A 16,366-nucleotide genomic window follows, 5' to 3' on the forward strand; every position below is an offset into this window, starting at 1 on the left:
GTCACCCCAAGGCAGCGGGCATGCTGTCTGGGGGATATGGTAGTGCCAGATGCTGGTATGGAGATGCTGGGGGAAGGGGGGTTGGCTGGTTGAGGGTGGAAAACTGAGAAGATCAGTTTTAGAGAAGCTTGAGAAAAAGGGAGGAGGACATAGTGTTAGAGACAGCGGACAGACAGTAGGACAAGTTTTGGAGGAGATGTCGCTGGAGGAGTATAACTGGGTGTTGTTAGAGTAGAGGTGCTATTGAAGGCCAAATCTGTGACTGGTTAACCTGAGTGGGCCTGTGTAGATAGAGAAGACAAGGAGGGCCGAGCCCTGGGGTACCCAGACAGCAAGAGGAAGCAGAGTGGAGATAGAACCAGTGAAGGAGATGATGAAAGAACGGTCAGAGAGGTAAGAGGAGAACCAGGAGAGAGCAGTATCCTTTAGGCCAATGGAGTGAAGCATAGCAAGGAGGAGGTCATGGTCAACAGTGTAGCCGTCCAGCACACCATCCTGGTTCCCTCCATAAATGTCATACATGTTTGTCCTATGTAGCTGCACTGTACAAAGCTTGTCCTGTCATATCCAGTGTGTGTTGCACAGCTGCGGCGCTTGAGAGGTTAACTCTAATAAAATCATTGCCTGCATGTAAATGTATCAGTCTGTCATGTCATGTGGTATGAGTGAGGGTATAAATAGGAGTGCTAAAGAGCGGGAAAGGAGCTTCCATCTTGCCTTCAGAAGGAGAGAGCGCTAACACAGCGCCTCATGGAAGCACCTTCAGCTTCCATGTAGGTGAAGATGGAAGAGAAGGAGAGATATCCCATAGTGATTGGAGTCTGGATGTGAGTGTAGGGACTCCTAAAATCCTAAGATAGAGCATCCCCGTGTAATTCTGTATATAGAGACCCATCGTACAGGTACCAATTCAGACAACAAGTCGTTCCTATGTGGCCATCCAAAATCATGATCACCGCATAGAGTTACACTACTGAGTCAAATCATACCCTCTGCTGGGTGGGGTGCTGTTGCTAATCCTTTAAGTAAATAATTGCTGCCAGAGTGTCCGCGGAGTGCCCCCTACCCTCTCCTCCTCTGGAGTGCTCCCAGTCCAGGAGCAGTTCCGTACAGATAACATGGACTGTAGGACCGGTGTCATCCTGTGTATCCTCCCTGACCTCTGAACTCTGTTCTACTTGCACTTTGAAGAATTGTACTTGCATTGTTGTGAATAATTGTTTTGCCTAAGTTACTTCAAGTAAAGTTTATACCGGGCCCTAATTGTTTCTGGGGACCCGAGATACTATAAACAAGTCTCTGTGTTCATTCCCCACCGTGTAGCATACCGGTGTGTGGGAACAGTGGCATCACGCGTGATAACTACTACCCCCATCATCCAGTTTATTGGCATTCCTTATCCTAGGGGTGTCCAAGCTGGCCTGCGATCTTGCTCTGGCCTTGACTACGTGTCATCCCTCTGGGACCAGAGCCTGGTAACTTCTGCTGTGACAAGCCAACACTTAACCCTCCCAGGTCTTCACGTTAGTCAAGGGTCACCCCTATGGGGTGTTGCAGCAGTGTCAAATGAAGTGGTGTCAAGGAGGATCAGTAGGGAGTAGTCGCCACTCGATTTGGCCGTCATGAAGTCATTTGATACTTTTGTGAGGGCGGTTTTGGTCGAGTGGAGAGGGTGGAAGCCAGGCTGCAGGGGGTCGAGGGGAGAGTTGTCAGAGAGAAAGCTTGTGAAGCGGGAAATAGACCAGGCGTTCAAGTAGTTTGGAAATGAAGGGGAGGTTGGAGATGGGTTGGTAGTTGGCAGCGTCAGTCGGGTCAAGGGTTGGTTTCTTTAGAATAGGAGATTTGATAGAGTACTTGAATGAGGAGGGTAAGGTGCCAGAGGTCAGGGAGAGGTTGAAGATGGTGGTGAGATGAGTAATGATAGCCGGGGAGAGGGACTGAAGGAGGGGAGAGGGTCACTGGCGCAGTTGGTAGGGCGAGTAGCGGAGGGCAGTCTGGAGACTTCTTCCTCTGTTGTTAGTTCGAGTACAGATAGTCAGTGGGTGATGGGTGCAGTGCTGGAGAGGCCGGGGCTAGCCATGTAATGTTTGGGGAATTCTTTGCAGACATTTCAGCCTCATATTTCACCTGCCGGTTTTTGGGCGCGCGAATACACTGCGTATTTACCTGCGTAAAAAAGAACACACAAAAGTGCATTGATTTTGTGCATAAATTTGCAGCGAATACACAGATTTGTAATAGCGACGTGGACGGAACTCGTGGATGAAAATAACACATTGATTCCAATAGGTTTATTCACACGAGCGATTTATCTCCCGCAGGATCGCTGCACGTCCTGCTGTTGGGCGACGACTCATAAGGAATCGCCCGTTATATCTTGTAGGATCTTGTAAAAGAAAATTGTATCGCACTCGCATCCCCTTGTAAGCAGAAATGCTTCATGTTCACACCCGGGCTAATTTCACACAGATGCATGTGATATCGTCCCCATATCGCGCTCGCCAACATGTGATTTAGACGCGGATGTGAAGCGTTTTTGTCTCAAAACCACCCCACATCACTTTGGGGAATTAGCTGGCGGAATGTCTGCCATTGTTTTCAATGGGGAAACATCCCATCGCACCGATGAATTGCAGGTTTCAAGCCGGTGTCATACGAATGTATTTGCGCAGTGAATAGAACCCATTGATTTCAACATGTTGCTCCTGTAAGCGTAATCTGCAAGTGTATTTTGCTTGCGTGAAAAAATACACAACATGCTCTATTTTACTGCGCATGAAAATAGCGCATATTAAACTAATTACTTTAGCCTCATGTCCACGGGGAAAATCAGGCCCGCTGCGGATTCTTCATGCAGAATCTCGGAACGGATCCCTCCTTTCCCGCGGACATGAGGCCTAAAAATAAGCATTACTCACCTGTCCAGACGCTGTGGATCTGCCCTCCGTCGCGTCCGGAACTTCTTTCTTCGGCCCGGCAAGTCGTCAGCGTGTCACGCGCACACGCCGTGCACTCTATTTATTTATTTTTTTGAACTCCTGCGCTCCCGCACCAGAGAGCAGGAATTCAGCTGCGGGTGTGCCGCAAATCCATACAGCTTCCATAGGCTTCAATAGAAGCCTGTAGGAGCCGTCCCCACGGGAGACCCGCACTAAGATGGAGCATGTTGCGGGTGTTTTCCCGCACACGCAATCTGCGCCTCAAGGGAAAATGACATCCACAGGTATTTAATTACCTGCGGGTGTGCAATGCATCCCTATGTGGCGTGGATCACGCATGCGGGTGACCTGCTGCGGATCTGTCCTCATCGACCTGAGGCCTGGGGCACAAACAGGTGGGCACATGCGCTAATTCGCTCGCCGCGACGGAGCAGGTGGTAGAAGCAGACAACAGTGACAGATAACCAGCAGTGAGCATGCGGTGAGGCAGATGACCAAGTGGCACAGGCACCTGACTGGGCAGGGAGCAGGCGGCAGAGGCACATAAGGGAGTAGGCAGCAGAGGCACATGGCTGGGCAGGGAGCATGCGGCAGAGGCACATAAGGGAGCAGGCAGCTGAGGCACCTGACTGGGCAGGGAGCATGCGGCAGAGGCACATAAGGGAGCAGGCAGCTGAGGCACCTGACTGGGCAGGGAGCAGGCAGTGGAAGCAGATGAGTAGTCATTTCTATGCTTTCGATCCTGAGACAAGACCGGAGTAGATGTAGTAACCATATATTCTGCCTTTTCTCACCAGATATCCTGCAGACATGGCTGTGATTGCTGACGATTCCCCATCCCTGGAAAAAGTGTAAGTACCATAAAGGAGACGAGAACTGTGAGTAGAAGCGAGAGGAGTGGAGCAAACCTGATAGCATCAGAGGCTTTGGTCCCAGATGAATGCCTAGAGACCAAAAATGCCTTAGGAAGGGCTGTGAAGAGTGAATGAACTGTGGAGGTGCTGCCAACCAGGAGAACCCACCAAAGGTGGGCACGGCCGATGTGTGAAGAGCTGCAGAAAGAAAAGACTGGTGGATAGGTGCAACTCTCCAGAAAAGATGTATTATCCAACTTCTCTTTTATTAAGTATATTAAAAACAACAGCATAGGATACGCATTTCGTGGAGAACCCCTTCTTCAGGCAAGCTGGGTGGGACACATACATAAAGTATATACAAAGTCATAGGAGTAGTAGCAACATATGATAGACAAGTGCAAGAACAGGGAAAGAATAAAAATTGAATAAAACAAGAGAAATTACAGTTAGATCACAATAAATAAATATAACCAAAATAAATAGGTGAATATGTACATAGGCAGGTAATAGCAATGACTAAAACGGCATGTCGTATCAAATGTAACATGAACAAACTCTATATATATAGAAAATAGATATAATAAAAAATGTGAACAGGCTGGGGGCGGGGTCATATTTGGTTATAAAAAAGTGGGCGGTACAGTAAAAATACCATCATGTCAGGCTGATAAAGCATTAATATTCAAATAGAAATCACTTAAGATGGAGTAAAATAATGTTGTGACATTTGTTAAAAATGCATATAAGGTAAAACGAGCATAAAAAAACCTATATTGGGACTCCAAATGTATGCAGGACTAAGTTGGGTTTATTGATGGAAATTTATGGGCCGGTGGATGGCAGATGGTTGTGCATAAAAAACATGAAATGGTTATGACAGGAGAATAGATAATTACATGGATATATATTCTATCTTAAGTGATTGATTTGAACGAATTCTGATCGATAATCGTTGCGTGTAAATGGGCCTTAAGAAAGTAGTTTTATCTTTGCTCCTTATCTAATCAGAGCAGAAAGAAGTTCTCTAGAAAGAAGAATCAGTTCAACCAGCTCTATATACATGATGTAAAAACACTGTAATGCACATATTAACATATCACTGAATGAAGGTCTAGCCATAAACATATGCCAGATAACTTCACACTAATTATAACCCTGCAGGCCAGAGATTCCTGGCATAAACACACACTGAGAAAACAACATATACAGTGTTTACTTTAGCTAATAAGGGAAATGGAGAGGATTTCTAATGATTATCTGTACACTTGAATGCTGTGCATTTCTATGCAAAAAGTCGTTAATTAGTTCACTAATTTGATTGTTCGAACAATAATCGTTGTGTGTAAATGGGGCGTTAAGCTAAAATATATGCTGAGAACAAACAATCATAATGTTCATGGGTTAATGCCGAGTGTCCATGGGCGGGATGGAATATCGCGAGTGATATTCAGCTGCAGGATAGCACTAGTGTCACGTGATTTTCCATGATGAACCTATCTTAATGATAGGTTCATTGCGGAGAATTGCGGCAAATCACGGCAAATCACAGCATGCCACGATTTTCCACTCGTGTACAAAGCTGAGCTTTCTATAGTTATCCTATGGAAAGTGTGTCATGCGTGGTCTACGTGTGACTTATCACCGCGGCTCACGCTATGACAAATCGCCTATGGACACTCAGCCTAACACTAATTGTTATATGTTAATAGGTTAAATGCTAAATATATTGATACAAATACAAGTTGCAACTGATTGTATGTTATCACGATGCTGCCAATTCTTATGATTGGCCTTCTGTAGGGCGTTGTTTCTTTTCAAAATAGTATATAAATGGACACCTAACTACAAAGCAGAGTCACCTGGCAGGGAGCAGATGGTGGAGGCAGATGACCAGCAGGGAGCAGGTGATGGAGACACATGACTGGGCAGGGAGCAGGCGCTAGAGGCAGATAATCAGGCAGGGAGCAGGCGATGGAGACACATGACTTGGCAGGGAACAGATGGTGGAGGCAGATGACCAGGCAGGGAGCAGGCGATGGAGACACATGACTGGGCAGGGAGCAGGTGGTAGAGACAGATGACTGGGCAGGGAGCAGGTGATGGAGACACATGACTTGGCAGGGAACAGATGGTGGAGGCAGATGACCAGGCAGGGCACAGGTGATGGAGACACATGACTGGGCAGGGAGCAGGTGGTAGAGGCAGATAATCAGGCAGGGAGCAGGCGATGGAGACACATGACTGGGCAGGGAGCAGGTGGTAGAGACAGATGACCGGGCAGGGAGCAGGTGATGGAGACACATGACTGGGCAGGGAGCAGATGGTGGAGGCAGATGGGCAGACAGTGAAGGCACATGACTGGGCAGGAAACAAGTGGCAGAGGCAGATGACCAGGAGGCAGGGACACATGACTGGGCAGGGAGCAGGTGGTAGAGACAGATGAGTGGGCAGGGAACAGGTGATGGAGACATATGACTGGGCAGGGAGCAGGCGGTAGAGACAGATGACCGGGCAGGGAGCAGGTGATGGAGGCAGATAACTGGGTGGGGAGCAGATGACGGAGGCAGATGGGCAGGCAGTGAAGGCACATGACTGGGCAGGGAGCAAATGGCAGAGGCAGATGACCAGGAGGCAGAGACACATCACATGGTCAGGGAGCAGGCAGTAGAAGTAGATGAGTGTTCATATCTATGCTTTTGATCCTGAGCCAAGTCCTGAGTAGATGTAGTAACCATATATTCTGCCTTTTCTCACCAGATATCCTGCAGACATGGCTGTGATTGCTGAAGATTCCCCATCCCAGGAAAAAGTGTAAGTGACCATAAAGGTGGGAAGAGAACTGAGAGAACGGCCCCGGACTGTGAACTGCCTCTCCGATTAATATAAAGGCTATTTCCTATTAAACAATAGCAAAAGGGAAACCAATTTAGAATCTTTAATAAGTACCTCTCCGTCCAACATGTACGGATTCCACTCCATCAGCAGCAGGATTAAATATCAAACTTCTATTAAGTCAGTTTAAAAGTCACCAACATAAATGAGAGCCATTATGGCGTGTTGGACAGAATGGTGTCCTTCCTAGTAACCAACGGAACGTGGTAGCCAGCGCCTTTATATAGAGCTGCCAACCAATGAATACAGATTAGGACCATCTGACGTAGCCCAGAGTGTGTTTTATCACATGCTGGGCTCTGCAAACAGCTCCTGGAGGCCCATTTACATGCAAATAAATATGATAAAGTGTTAACGGACATTAACACTTTATGCAAAATGATCGCTAAAACTTTCAATTTTTCAATCATTTCAAAGATTATCTTTGCATGTAAATGGGCCTTAATGCACAGGTCTATTAACTCTGCTACGCAGAGAAGAGATTTCACCCCGTTACCAGAAGCTGGATGGTTGTATCCATGAATTGTTCCCCACCAGCCGTTCTGTCCAGACTGTTAGGGGGTGTTGGGATCAGGATGTGTGAGGGCTCATAAGGTGACCGGGTCAGGGCGCCCCCCAACAGACCACCAGTAGAGAGGAGCATCTGGCCAGACTGTTAGGAGGTGTTGGAACCAGTTTATGGGGGCACACAAGGTGACTGGGCTCAGGACGCCTGACAGACCACCAGTAGAGAGGAGCGTCTGGTAAGACTGTTAGGAGGTGTTGGGACCAGAGGATGGGGGCACACAAGGTGACCGGGCTCAGGACCCCCCAACAGACCACCAGTAGAGAGGAGCATCTGGTAAGACTGTTAGGAGGTGTTGGAACCAGTAGATATGTGAGGGCACACAAGGTGACCGGGCTCAGGACCCCCCGATAGACCACCAGTAGAGAGGATCGTCTGACCAGACTGTTAGGAGATGTTGGGATGCCCCTGACAGATTATAAGAAGAGAGAAGTGTCTGATCATCCGCCAAGCACGAGCAGCTCCAACTATTTTATTCTCCCATCCATAGATAAGGGGTGCCATCGTTTCACCCCTGTGTCTTTGAAAAACCATTTCCAGGCACTTAGCTGAAGGACATTTGGCCTCGCGACCCCCATTACATGTACGGCCTCTGACACCCACTGTCGCCTCCCTTTGTAGTGATGTTGTGAACGATGAAACTGGACGTTATGGAGGGGAATTGGGTTATGATCAGGGATGAATCCAGGTTTAGTTTGGGCACTGATGACGGCCGCGTTCATGTCTGGAGAACTCAGGGTGAGCGCCTCAATCCTGCTTTTGCTGTGGAGCGGCACACTGCCCCCTGCTGGTGTGATGGTCTGGGGGGCCATCGCATACGACAGTCAGTCCCCCCTAGTAGCGGTACGAGGGATAATAACAGCTCAGCGATATGTTCAGGACATCCTGCAGCCACATGTGTTCCTCTCATGGCAGCTTCCTAGAGGCATCCGGATAATTCTCAGCCGCACACACAAGGGGGTCACAGGAGCCCCCACAACATTGTCACATTTCCATGGCTGCAGATTTGTCGCCAATAGAACATGTATGGGACTATAATGTCAAAAATCTATGAGTTTGAGCGATCTAGAGGCTCAGCTAGTGCAATTATGGAGAGATATGCTGCAGGATACCATATGTTTAGTACGTGGGCCCTTCCATCCCGCCCATGGACACTCGGCATTAACCCATGAACATTATGATTGTTTGTTCTCAGCATGTATTTTAGCTTAAAGCCCCATTTACACACAACGATTATTGTTCGAACAATCAAATTAGTGAACTAATTAATGACTTTTTTGCATAGAAATGCACATCATTCAAGTGTACAGATAATCATTAGAAATCCTCTCCATTTTCCTTATTAGCTAAAGTAAACACTGTACATGTTGTTTGCTCAGATGGGTGTGTGTTTGTGCCAGGAATCTCTGGCCTGCAGGGTTATAATTAGTGTGAAGTTATCTGGCATATGTTTATGGCTGCTCACTACACCCATGCAGTCGTGCATGTAAGGCTCTGTTCATTTCAGTGATGCTGATGGAAATAGCTGAGTACAAGAGCTCGGCTATCTCCGGTAGTCCCACTGAAAATGAATAGAGCGGCGCTGCACATGCCCACAGCTGCTCCATTAGATAGGTGATAAAAGTCTACTTTGGTACAATCCCTCTAATAATGTGAAGATAAATGTGGATATTTCCTGAATCTGAAGCACCACTACAATCACCATCTATTAGTGCTTCTTGTTGCATCCTTATATTGCAGCCCTAGGGCAAGTGACTGGCAGGAAGCAGGTGGTGGAGGCAGATGACCAGGCAGGGCACAGGTGATGGAAACACATGGCTGGGCAGGGAGCAGGCAGTAGAGACAGATGACCAGGCAGGGAACAGGTGATAACGACACATGACTGGGCAGGGAGCAGGCGGTAGAGACACAGCAGGCGGTAGAGAGAGAGCATGTGACAGAAGCATATGAATAGGTAGGAAGCAGAAGACAGTGACAGTTGACCAGGCAGTGAGTATGCAATGAGGCAGATAACTGGGCGGGGAGCAGATGATGGAGGCACATGGGCAGACAGTGAAGGCACATGACTGGGCAGGGAGCAAGTGGCAGAGGCAGATGACCAGGAGGCAGGTACACATGACATGGTCAGGGAGCAGGCGGTAGAAGTAGATGAATGTTCATATCTATGCTTTTGATCCTGAGCCAAGTCCTGAGTAGATGTAGTAACCATATATTCTGCCTTTTTTCTCCAGATATCCTGCAGACATGGCTGTGATTGCTGAAGATTCCCCATCCCAGGAAAAAGTGTAAGTGACCATAAAGGTGGGAAGAGAACTGAGAGAACGGCCCCCGACTGTGAACTGCCTCTCCGATTAATATAAAGGCTATTTCCTATTAAACAATAGCAAAAGGGAAACCAATTTAGAATCTTTAATAAGTACCTCCCAGTCCAACATGTACGGATTCCACTCCATCAGCAGCAGGATTAAATATCAAACTTCTATTAAGTCAGTTTAAAAGTCACCAACATAAATGAGAGCCATTATGGCGTGTTGGACAGAAAGGTGTCCTTCCTAGTAACCAACGGAACGTGGTAGCCAGCGCCTATATATAGAGCTGCGAACCAATGAATACAGATTAGGACCATCTGACGTAGCCCAGAGTGTGTTTCATCACATGCTGGGCTCTGCAAACAGCTCCTGGAGGCCCATTTACATGCAAATAAATATGATAAAGTGTTAACGGACATTAACACTTTATGCAAAATGATCGCTAAAACTTTCAATTTTTCAATCATTTGAAAGATTATCTTTGCATGTAAATGGGCCTTAATGCACAGGTCTATTAACTCTACTACGCAGAGAAGAGATTTCACCCCGTTACCAGAAGCTGGATGGTTGTATCCATGAATTGTCCCCCACCAGCAGTTCTGTCCAGACTGTTAGGGGGTGTTGGGATCAGGATGTGTGAGGGCTCATAAGGTGACTGGATCAGGGCGCCCTCCAACAGACCACCAGTAGAGAGGAGCATCTGGCCAGACTGTTAGGAGGTGTTGGGACCAGTGGATGGGGGCACACAAGGTGACTGGGCTCAGGACGCCTGACAGACCACCAGTAGAGAGGAGTGTCTGGTAAGACGTTAGGAGGTGTTGGGACCAGTGGATGGGGGCACACAAGGTGACCGGGCTCAGCATCCCCCAACAGACCACCAGTAGAGAGGAGCATCTGGTAAGACTGTTAGGAGGTGTTGGAACCAGTGGATATGTGAGGGCACACAAGGTGACCGGGCTCAGGACCCCCCGATAGACCACCAGTAGAGAGGATCGTCTGACCCGACTGTTAGGAGGTGTTGGGACCAGTGGATGTGTGAGAGCACACAAGGTGTTTAAAAGTCACCAACATAAACGAGAGCCATTATGGCGTGTTGGACAGAATGGTGTCCTTCCTAGTAACCAACGGAACGTGGTATCCAGCGCCTTTATATAGAGCTGCCAACCAATGAATACAGATTAGGACCATCTGATGTTGCCCACAGTGTTTTTCATCACATGCTGGGCTCTGCAAACAGCTCCTGAAGGCCCATTTACATGCAAATAAATATGATAAAGTGTTAACGGACATTAACACTTTATGCAAAATGATCGCTAAAACTTTCAATCTTTCAATCATTTGAAAGATTATCTTTGCATGTAAATGGGCCTTAATGCACAGGTCTATTAACTTAGCACTGTATGAAGGTCTAGCCATAAACAGATGTCAGATAAGATGGGAGACTTAAGGCCCTTTTACACAGACCAGCAGTACGAGTGTATGAGTGCTGATGTCATCGCTAAGGTCATCAGCGCTCCTGCAGAGCATTCATACAAAGTCCTGCCGGCGGCTTGCTGGCTTTTCGTCCGCCTCTCACTCAGTGCTTCCCCCTCCTATGGGAAATGCTGTGCAGGAGCTGTCAGACAGAACGAGAAGCCAGCGAGACAGCGAGTGCTAACAAGGTTTTTAATGCTGACTGAAAAGTTAGCTTAAAGAACCTCAAATGACAAGTGAGCGATTTTTCCACTTCACAATGAACAATTATCTCTCACGTTCGCTTGTTTGAACCAATTTTGAGTGATAATCCATGTGTGTAAATGGGGATTTAAGCTGAAATATTTGCTGAGAACAAACAAACATAATGTCCATGGGTTAACACTAATTGTTATATCTTAATAGGTTAAATGCTAAATATATTGATACAAATACAAGTTGCATCTGTTTGTATGTTATCACAATGCTGCCAGTTCTCATGATTGGCCCTCTGTAGGGCGTTGTTTCTTCTCAAAAAAAAAAATATATATATATATATATATAAATGGACGCCTAACTACAAAGCAGAATCACCTTATGGAACACATTTCATGATGAGTTACTTGTGTTCATTTCTCCGAGCTTGTACCAACCACACATAATTTGGCCGTTCTGTCCAGACTGTTAGGGGGTGTTGAGATCAGGATGTGTGAGGGCTCACAAGGTGACCGGGTCAGGGCGCCCCCCAACAGACCACCAGTAGAGAGGAGCATTTGGCCAGACTGTTAGGAGGTGTTGGGACCAGTGGATGGGGGCATACAAGGTAACTGGGCTCAGGATGCCTCCGACAGATCACCAGTAGAGAGGAGCATCTGACCAGACTGTTAGGAGGTGTTGGGACCAGTGGATGTGTGAGAACATACAAGGTGACTGAGCTCAGGACGCCCCCTACAGACCACCAGTAGAGAGGAGCATCTGGCCAGACTGTTAGGAGGTGTTGGGACCAGTGGATGGGGGCATACAAGGTAACTGGGCTCAGGACGCCCGACAGACCACCAGTAGAGAGGAGCATCTGGTAAGACTGTTAGGAGGTGTTGGAACCAGTAGATATGTGAGGGCACACAAGGTGACCGAGGCTCAGGACCCCCTGATAGACCAACAGTAGAGAGGATCGTCTGACCAGACTGTTACAGGAGGTGTTGGGATGCCCCTGACAGATCATCAGTAGAGAGAAGTGTCTGATCATCCGCCAAGCACGAGCAGCTCCAACTGTTTTATTCTCCCCCATCCATAGACAAGGGGTGCCATTGCACAAAAATCACAACTTTGTGCTTTGTGATTTTTGCTTGATGCGTTTTTAACATTAGAAAGTCCTATTGACAGTCACGTAAAAAAAATGCAGCGATATCGCGATCACAAGTGTGAAGGCACCCTAATTATGAGCTCACAGGAGAATAAAGGGTGAGGTCTGATGCAGAATACCACAAGCAGGCTGCCCAGACAAACAAACCCAACCACAAAGAGGCGTTGAGCCCTAGAAGCTTCCGAAATGGGAAGCCACAATATGCTGTGCGAGCAAGACCCCACCAGACCATAACAAGGTACGGACCCAATTCTCCTTTCATTTTCTACATAATTTTCCCCACTCAGGATTTTTTTTTTTGCTTTTACCATTAATATGCTTTCCCTTTTATTTTGTCATTGTTGTAATAGAACCTGATTTATTGTACAGAGGAAGAAACTACATGCCCCTGTGTCATTTAAGAACTAATTTTTATCCTTGCTGTTGTGCGCACCTGTTCTGGTCTTGTGGGGTCATGTTCTCACTCCATATTGTTGTTCTGCATCTTGAGTCTTGCGGTTGGGTTTGTGCCCCCGGGCAGTGTGCTGCTGGTATTCTGTATCAGTCATGAGCCTTTAATCTCATGCCAGATAATACCTACAGATTGTCTAATCATTTGCTTCATTTTAACAGCTACCAGCTTCGTTGTCATTCTGAGGCTCGGATTATAATTTAGTCAACCCCCTTATTATTATTTGGTTTGCCATCAGGAACCCCTGTTTTTGCCCTCCCACATCATGCGGCTATGTCAGATGGTTTTAAACTATATGTTTCATTGGTTGTTAGTTGCTGGCTGCGTACCTCAGTTATGAGTAAGGAAGCCATTCTGTCTGAAACGTTAACTGGTTCCATTCATGTTGGGGACTTTTAAACTCGTTTTAAAAAAGTTCGATATTTTATCCTCCACTTGCATGCCGGATCACTTTTTTTCATTTTGATAATACCTATTGTTCTCCGATAAAGAGGGGCAGGTGGAGGTGTGCCCGTTATTAGTTTGTCATACTATAGCATAATATATGTCTCACCCCATATAGACAATGGGAGGCATGTAGTTAAAATTTATTAGGCACCTACAGAAGACACTCGTTGGGTATGCAACACTGTGTGTAATGGGTTATCAAGCTGGCACTTTGTATGGTGGGGCATTTAGTGGGACTTTGCATAGTGGGGCATTTAGTGGGACTTTCATTGGATTTGGGGGGGCTGTGGTTATTCTTGTATATGAGGTATGTGGCTGTCTCTATATACTGAATATACATATATATCAATTACTATTCCTCAACAGAATTCCTGCTGAGATCCCTGTGATTACCAATGAATCACCAGCTCAAGATGAAGGGTGAGTATAGCACATCTGTAATATACATGGTGAAGGAACCACCCAAATATATGAAATACATTTTAATGGTCAGGGGCCATCTAATGTAGAAAATACATGTATAAATACCATTTTACAATATTTAATAAGGAGGGGAGGAGTCCCTAGTTCAAGACCCTCATCTATTATCCAGAGTGAAAATAACCTTCCCCTGTCCATACACTCAATAAGAACTATGTAATACTGTACATCTCCTGTGGGGGTGCTACAGGGAAACCCTTTCTGCCAGGTTCCCAGAATTCAGCTAATAGGTGGAGATCCCAAAAGTGGAACAGCTTGTGATCAGTGCAGAGCTACTCTAGGTGGCATAAGAGGGTAAATTCTAAACTGACCATCGGTGAGGCTGTGGATGCCACTTTTTTTGATTTTTTTATAGGCTTTTGATATTGTTTTATATGTTAGGTTGGTATGTAGCATGAAAAGTGTGAAATATAAGAGTGAAATATAAGGGTTCTCATTCATGTGACCCTCCACAAAACTGTCCTTGGATTGGAGCGTGGTGGGGCTTGGACTACCTAATCACTCATAGTACATTGATAGTGTTAGAATTATTAATGCACTATACCTGCTCTGTAATTGGCCAGCACTGCTCATGTGATCAGGGCTGGCCAACCACAAAGCACTGTATGGTGTACTTGGAAAATGACAACAGTCACCTTGGCTACCTGAAAACTGGACTCTGAACCAGTGAAATTGAATGACAGCCGACAAAATTAACTACAGGTAATATACCCTTCCACCTTCCAGTCCCAGGACAGAATTTTGTTTCAAAACCGGAAGGTCGCTTTAATAAAAGATTGGGTCACGGTGACCAGTGGGCAACACAAGGTTCGGGATTAAATTCTGGGGTCAATCACTCATGTTGATCTAATATCCTTGGAGGTCACTTCTTCCAAGGATACAATACCATGTAGATAATTTTGACTCTGTCTTGTGTTGTCATTTTTTTAGGTTCTCCACAGACAAAAGCAAAAAGTTCTTTCCACCCTGTGACATTGACCAGGATTTTGACAAGACGCCTTTACCACCCCAAGAAGTCATCATAGAGGCGCCCATTCTTCTTCCACCCCATAAAAAGGGGAAGAAAAGGAGGCAGAGGAAACGGAAATGCAAGAAGATAAAGGCAGTGGTGGCCATTAAGGGCCCACGTACTAAACATGGCAAGTTTATCATCCAAATTGGTAAAAGTCAAAGCAGATAAAACTTGGGTAACATAGTAACACGAAAAAAAGAACTATGTCCAACTAGCTCAACCTATTACCCCCCAATATTTATCCAGAGGAAGACAAAAACCCCAGTGAGGTAGAAGCCAATTTCCCTCATTTTAGGAGAAAAAAATGCCCTTCGGACTCCAATCTGACAATCAGAATAATCTATGGATCACCAATCCTTCGGAAGTAATCAGTGATATAACATGTAATGTATCGCTCAAGAAGGGTGTCCAGGCCTCCTAAGCTCTTTCGTCAAATTTGCCATCCCCTTCTTTCCTCTGCACGTAGAGGGCGCCCCCTTGTTATATCACAGTCCTGGGTATAAATAGATGATGGGAGAGATCTCTGTATTGTCCCCTGATATATTCATACAAAGTTATTAGGTCGCCCCTCAGCCATCTTTTTTTCTAAACAAAAAAAAAACAATTTTGATAACCTCTCTGGGTATTGTAGTCCGCCTATTCCATGACTTTAGTTGCCCGCCTTTGTATCCGCTCGAGCTCTGATATGTCATTTCTGAGTACTGCTGCCCAAAACCTTACATTCATCAGTTATAAACTTTATTTACCATTTTTCTGCCCAAGCCCCCAATTTATCCAGATCCATTTGCAACCTGATACTGTCCTCTCTTGTGTTAATTACACAGCAGTAGAAATTATTAAGAGGGTCTATGGATGTCCTTGGGTAAAATATAGGAATCCCCTAGTTCTCCCCTAAACACCACATGCCATAATTCTGCCAAAGAGCCTCCAAACATAAAACCCCCAATAATAACGACCCATGGTGTCCAACTTATCTGCAGCTGAAGTCATTCCACACTCCTCCATCACATGCCGATGGGAGTTGTCTTTCTCTCTCTGTTCCCCAACAAGTCCCTATTACAGCTAAGGTTACAAGTAGGCCAGGAAATGGTCTGCGGGATGGTGGTGGGTGTAGAGGTTATTATATTCTCTCTGATGGTTGATATGTAGCCCTCAAACTAGAAGCCTATGGACCCCACATATTGTAAAAAGCAGGATGATAGAGAGACCTAAACAGTATAGGATCTTGGACAGTTGCCCTTTTTGCACCTCTTAGAAATAGACCCTGCATATGGGCAGATTATGGCATGAGATATGGTTATTTTAGGACGTTGCTTTCAAAAAGTACCCTCACATTGTACATCATAAAGATTAAGGAGCCTTTTGCCATTGCCACCTTTGATGGTATGTTGCCCACCTGCCTAATTAATATTTTTATACTTTAGGTATTTTCTCAGGAAAATTTCACCTGAAGTTGCCTAAAAGAGCCATCGGAAACAGTAAGTTATCTAAAAAAAATTCTGGTTTTGTGCAAAGTTCTACATGACCCCAAAGTTTAACTTATTAGACTTTCCTGCACCTAGGTCGTAGGTTTGGTTTGCTGCTATAGCTTAGAATCTA

The 16,366-nt window shown here is 46.0% G+C and overlaps 1 protein-coding gene across 10 annotated transcripts in view; it reads left to right on the forward strand.

Moving 5' to 3' along the window:
- LOC136631943 (uncharacterized) overlaps nucleotides 1-16,366 on the forward strand; it is a 33,347-nt gene that overhangs the window by 4,321 nt on the left and 12,660 nt on the right. For 5 of the 10 annotated variants that reach the window (XM_066606438.1, XM_066606441.1, XM_066606437.1 and 2 more), the window contains exons 2-7: nucleotides 3,737-3,790; nucleotides 6,554-6,607; nucleotides 9,485-9,538; nucleotides 13,642-13,695; nucleotides 14,686-14,894; nucleotides 16,192-16,245. In XM_066606438.1, coding sequence (XP_066462535.1) covers nucleotides 3,750-3,790; nucleotides 6,554-6,607; nucleotides 9,485-9,538; nucleotides 13,642-13,695; nucleotides 14,686-14,894; nucleotides 16,192-16,245 — 466 coding nt within the window. In that variant the 5' untranslated portion in view covers nucleotides 3,737-3,749. The remainder of the gene's footprint in view (nucleotides 1-3,736; nucleotides 3,791-6,553; nucleotides 6,608-9,484; nucleotides 9,539-13,641; nucleotides 13,696-14,685; nucleotides 14,895-16,191; nucleotides 16,246-16,366) is intronic. The other 5 variants (XM_066606447.1, XM_066606446.1, XM_066606445.1 and 2 more) reach the window with 2 other exon arrangements.

This window comes from Eleutherodactylus coqui, chromosome 6 (assembly GCF_035609145.1).
Source record: "Eleutherodactylus coqui strain aEleCoq1 chromosome 6, aEleCoq1.hap1, whole genome shotgun sequence".
Classification (NCBI taxonomy): Eukaryota; Metazoa; Chordata; class Amphibia; order Anura; family Eleutherodactylidae; genus Eleutherodactylus; species Eleutherodactylus coqui.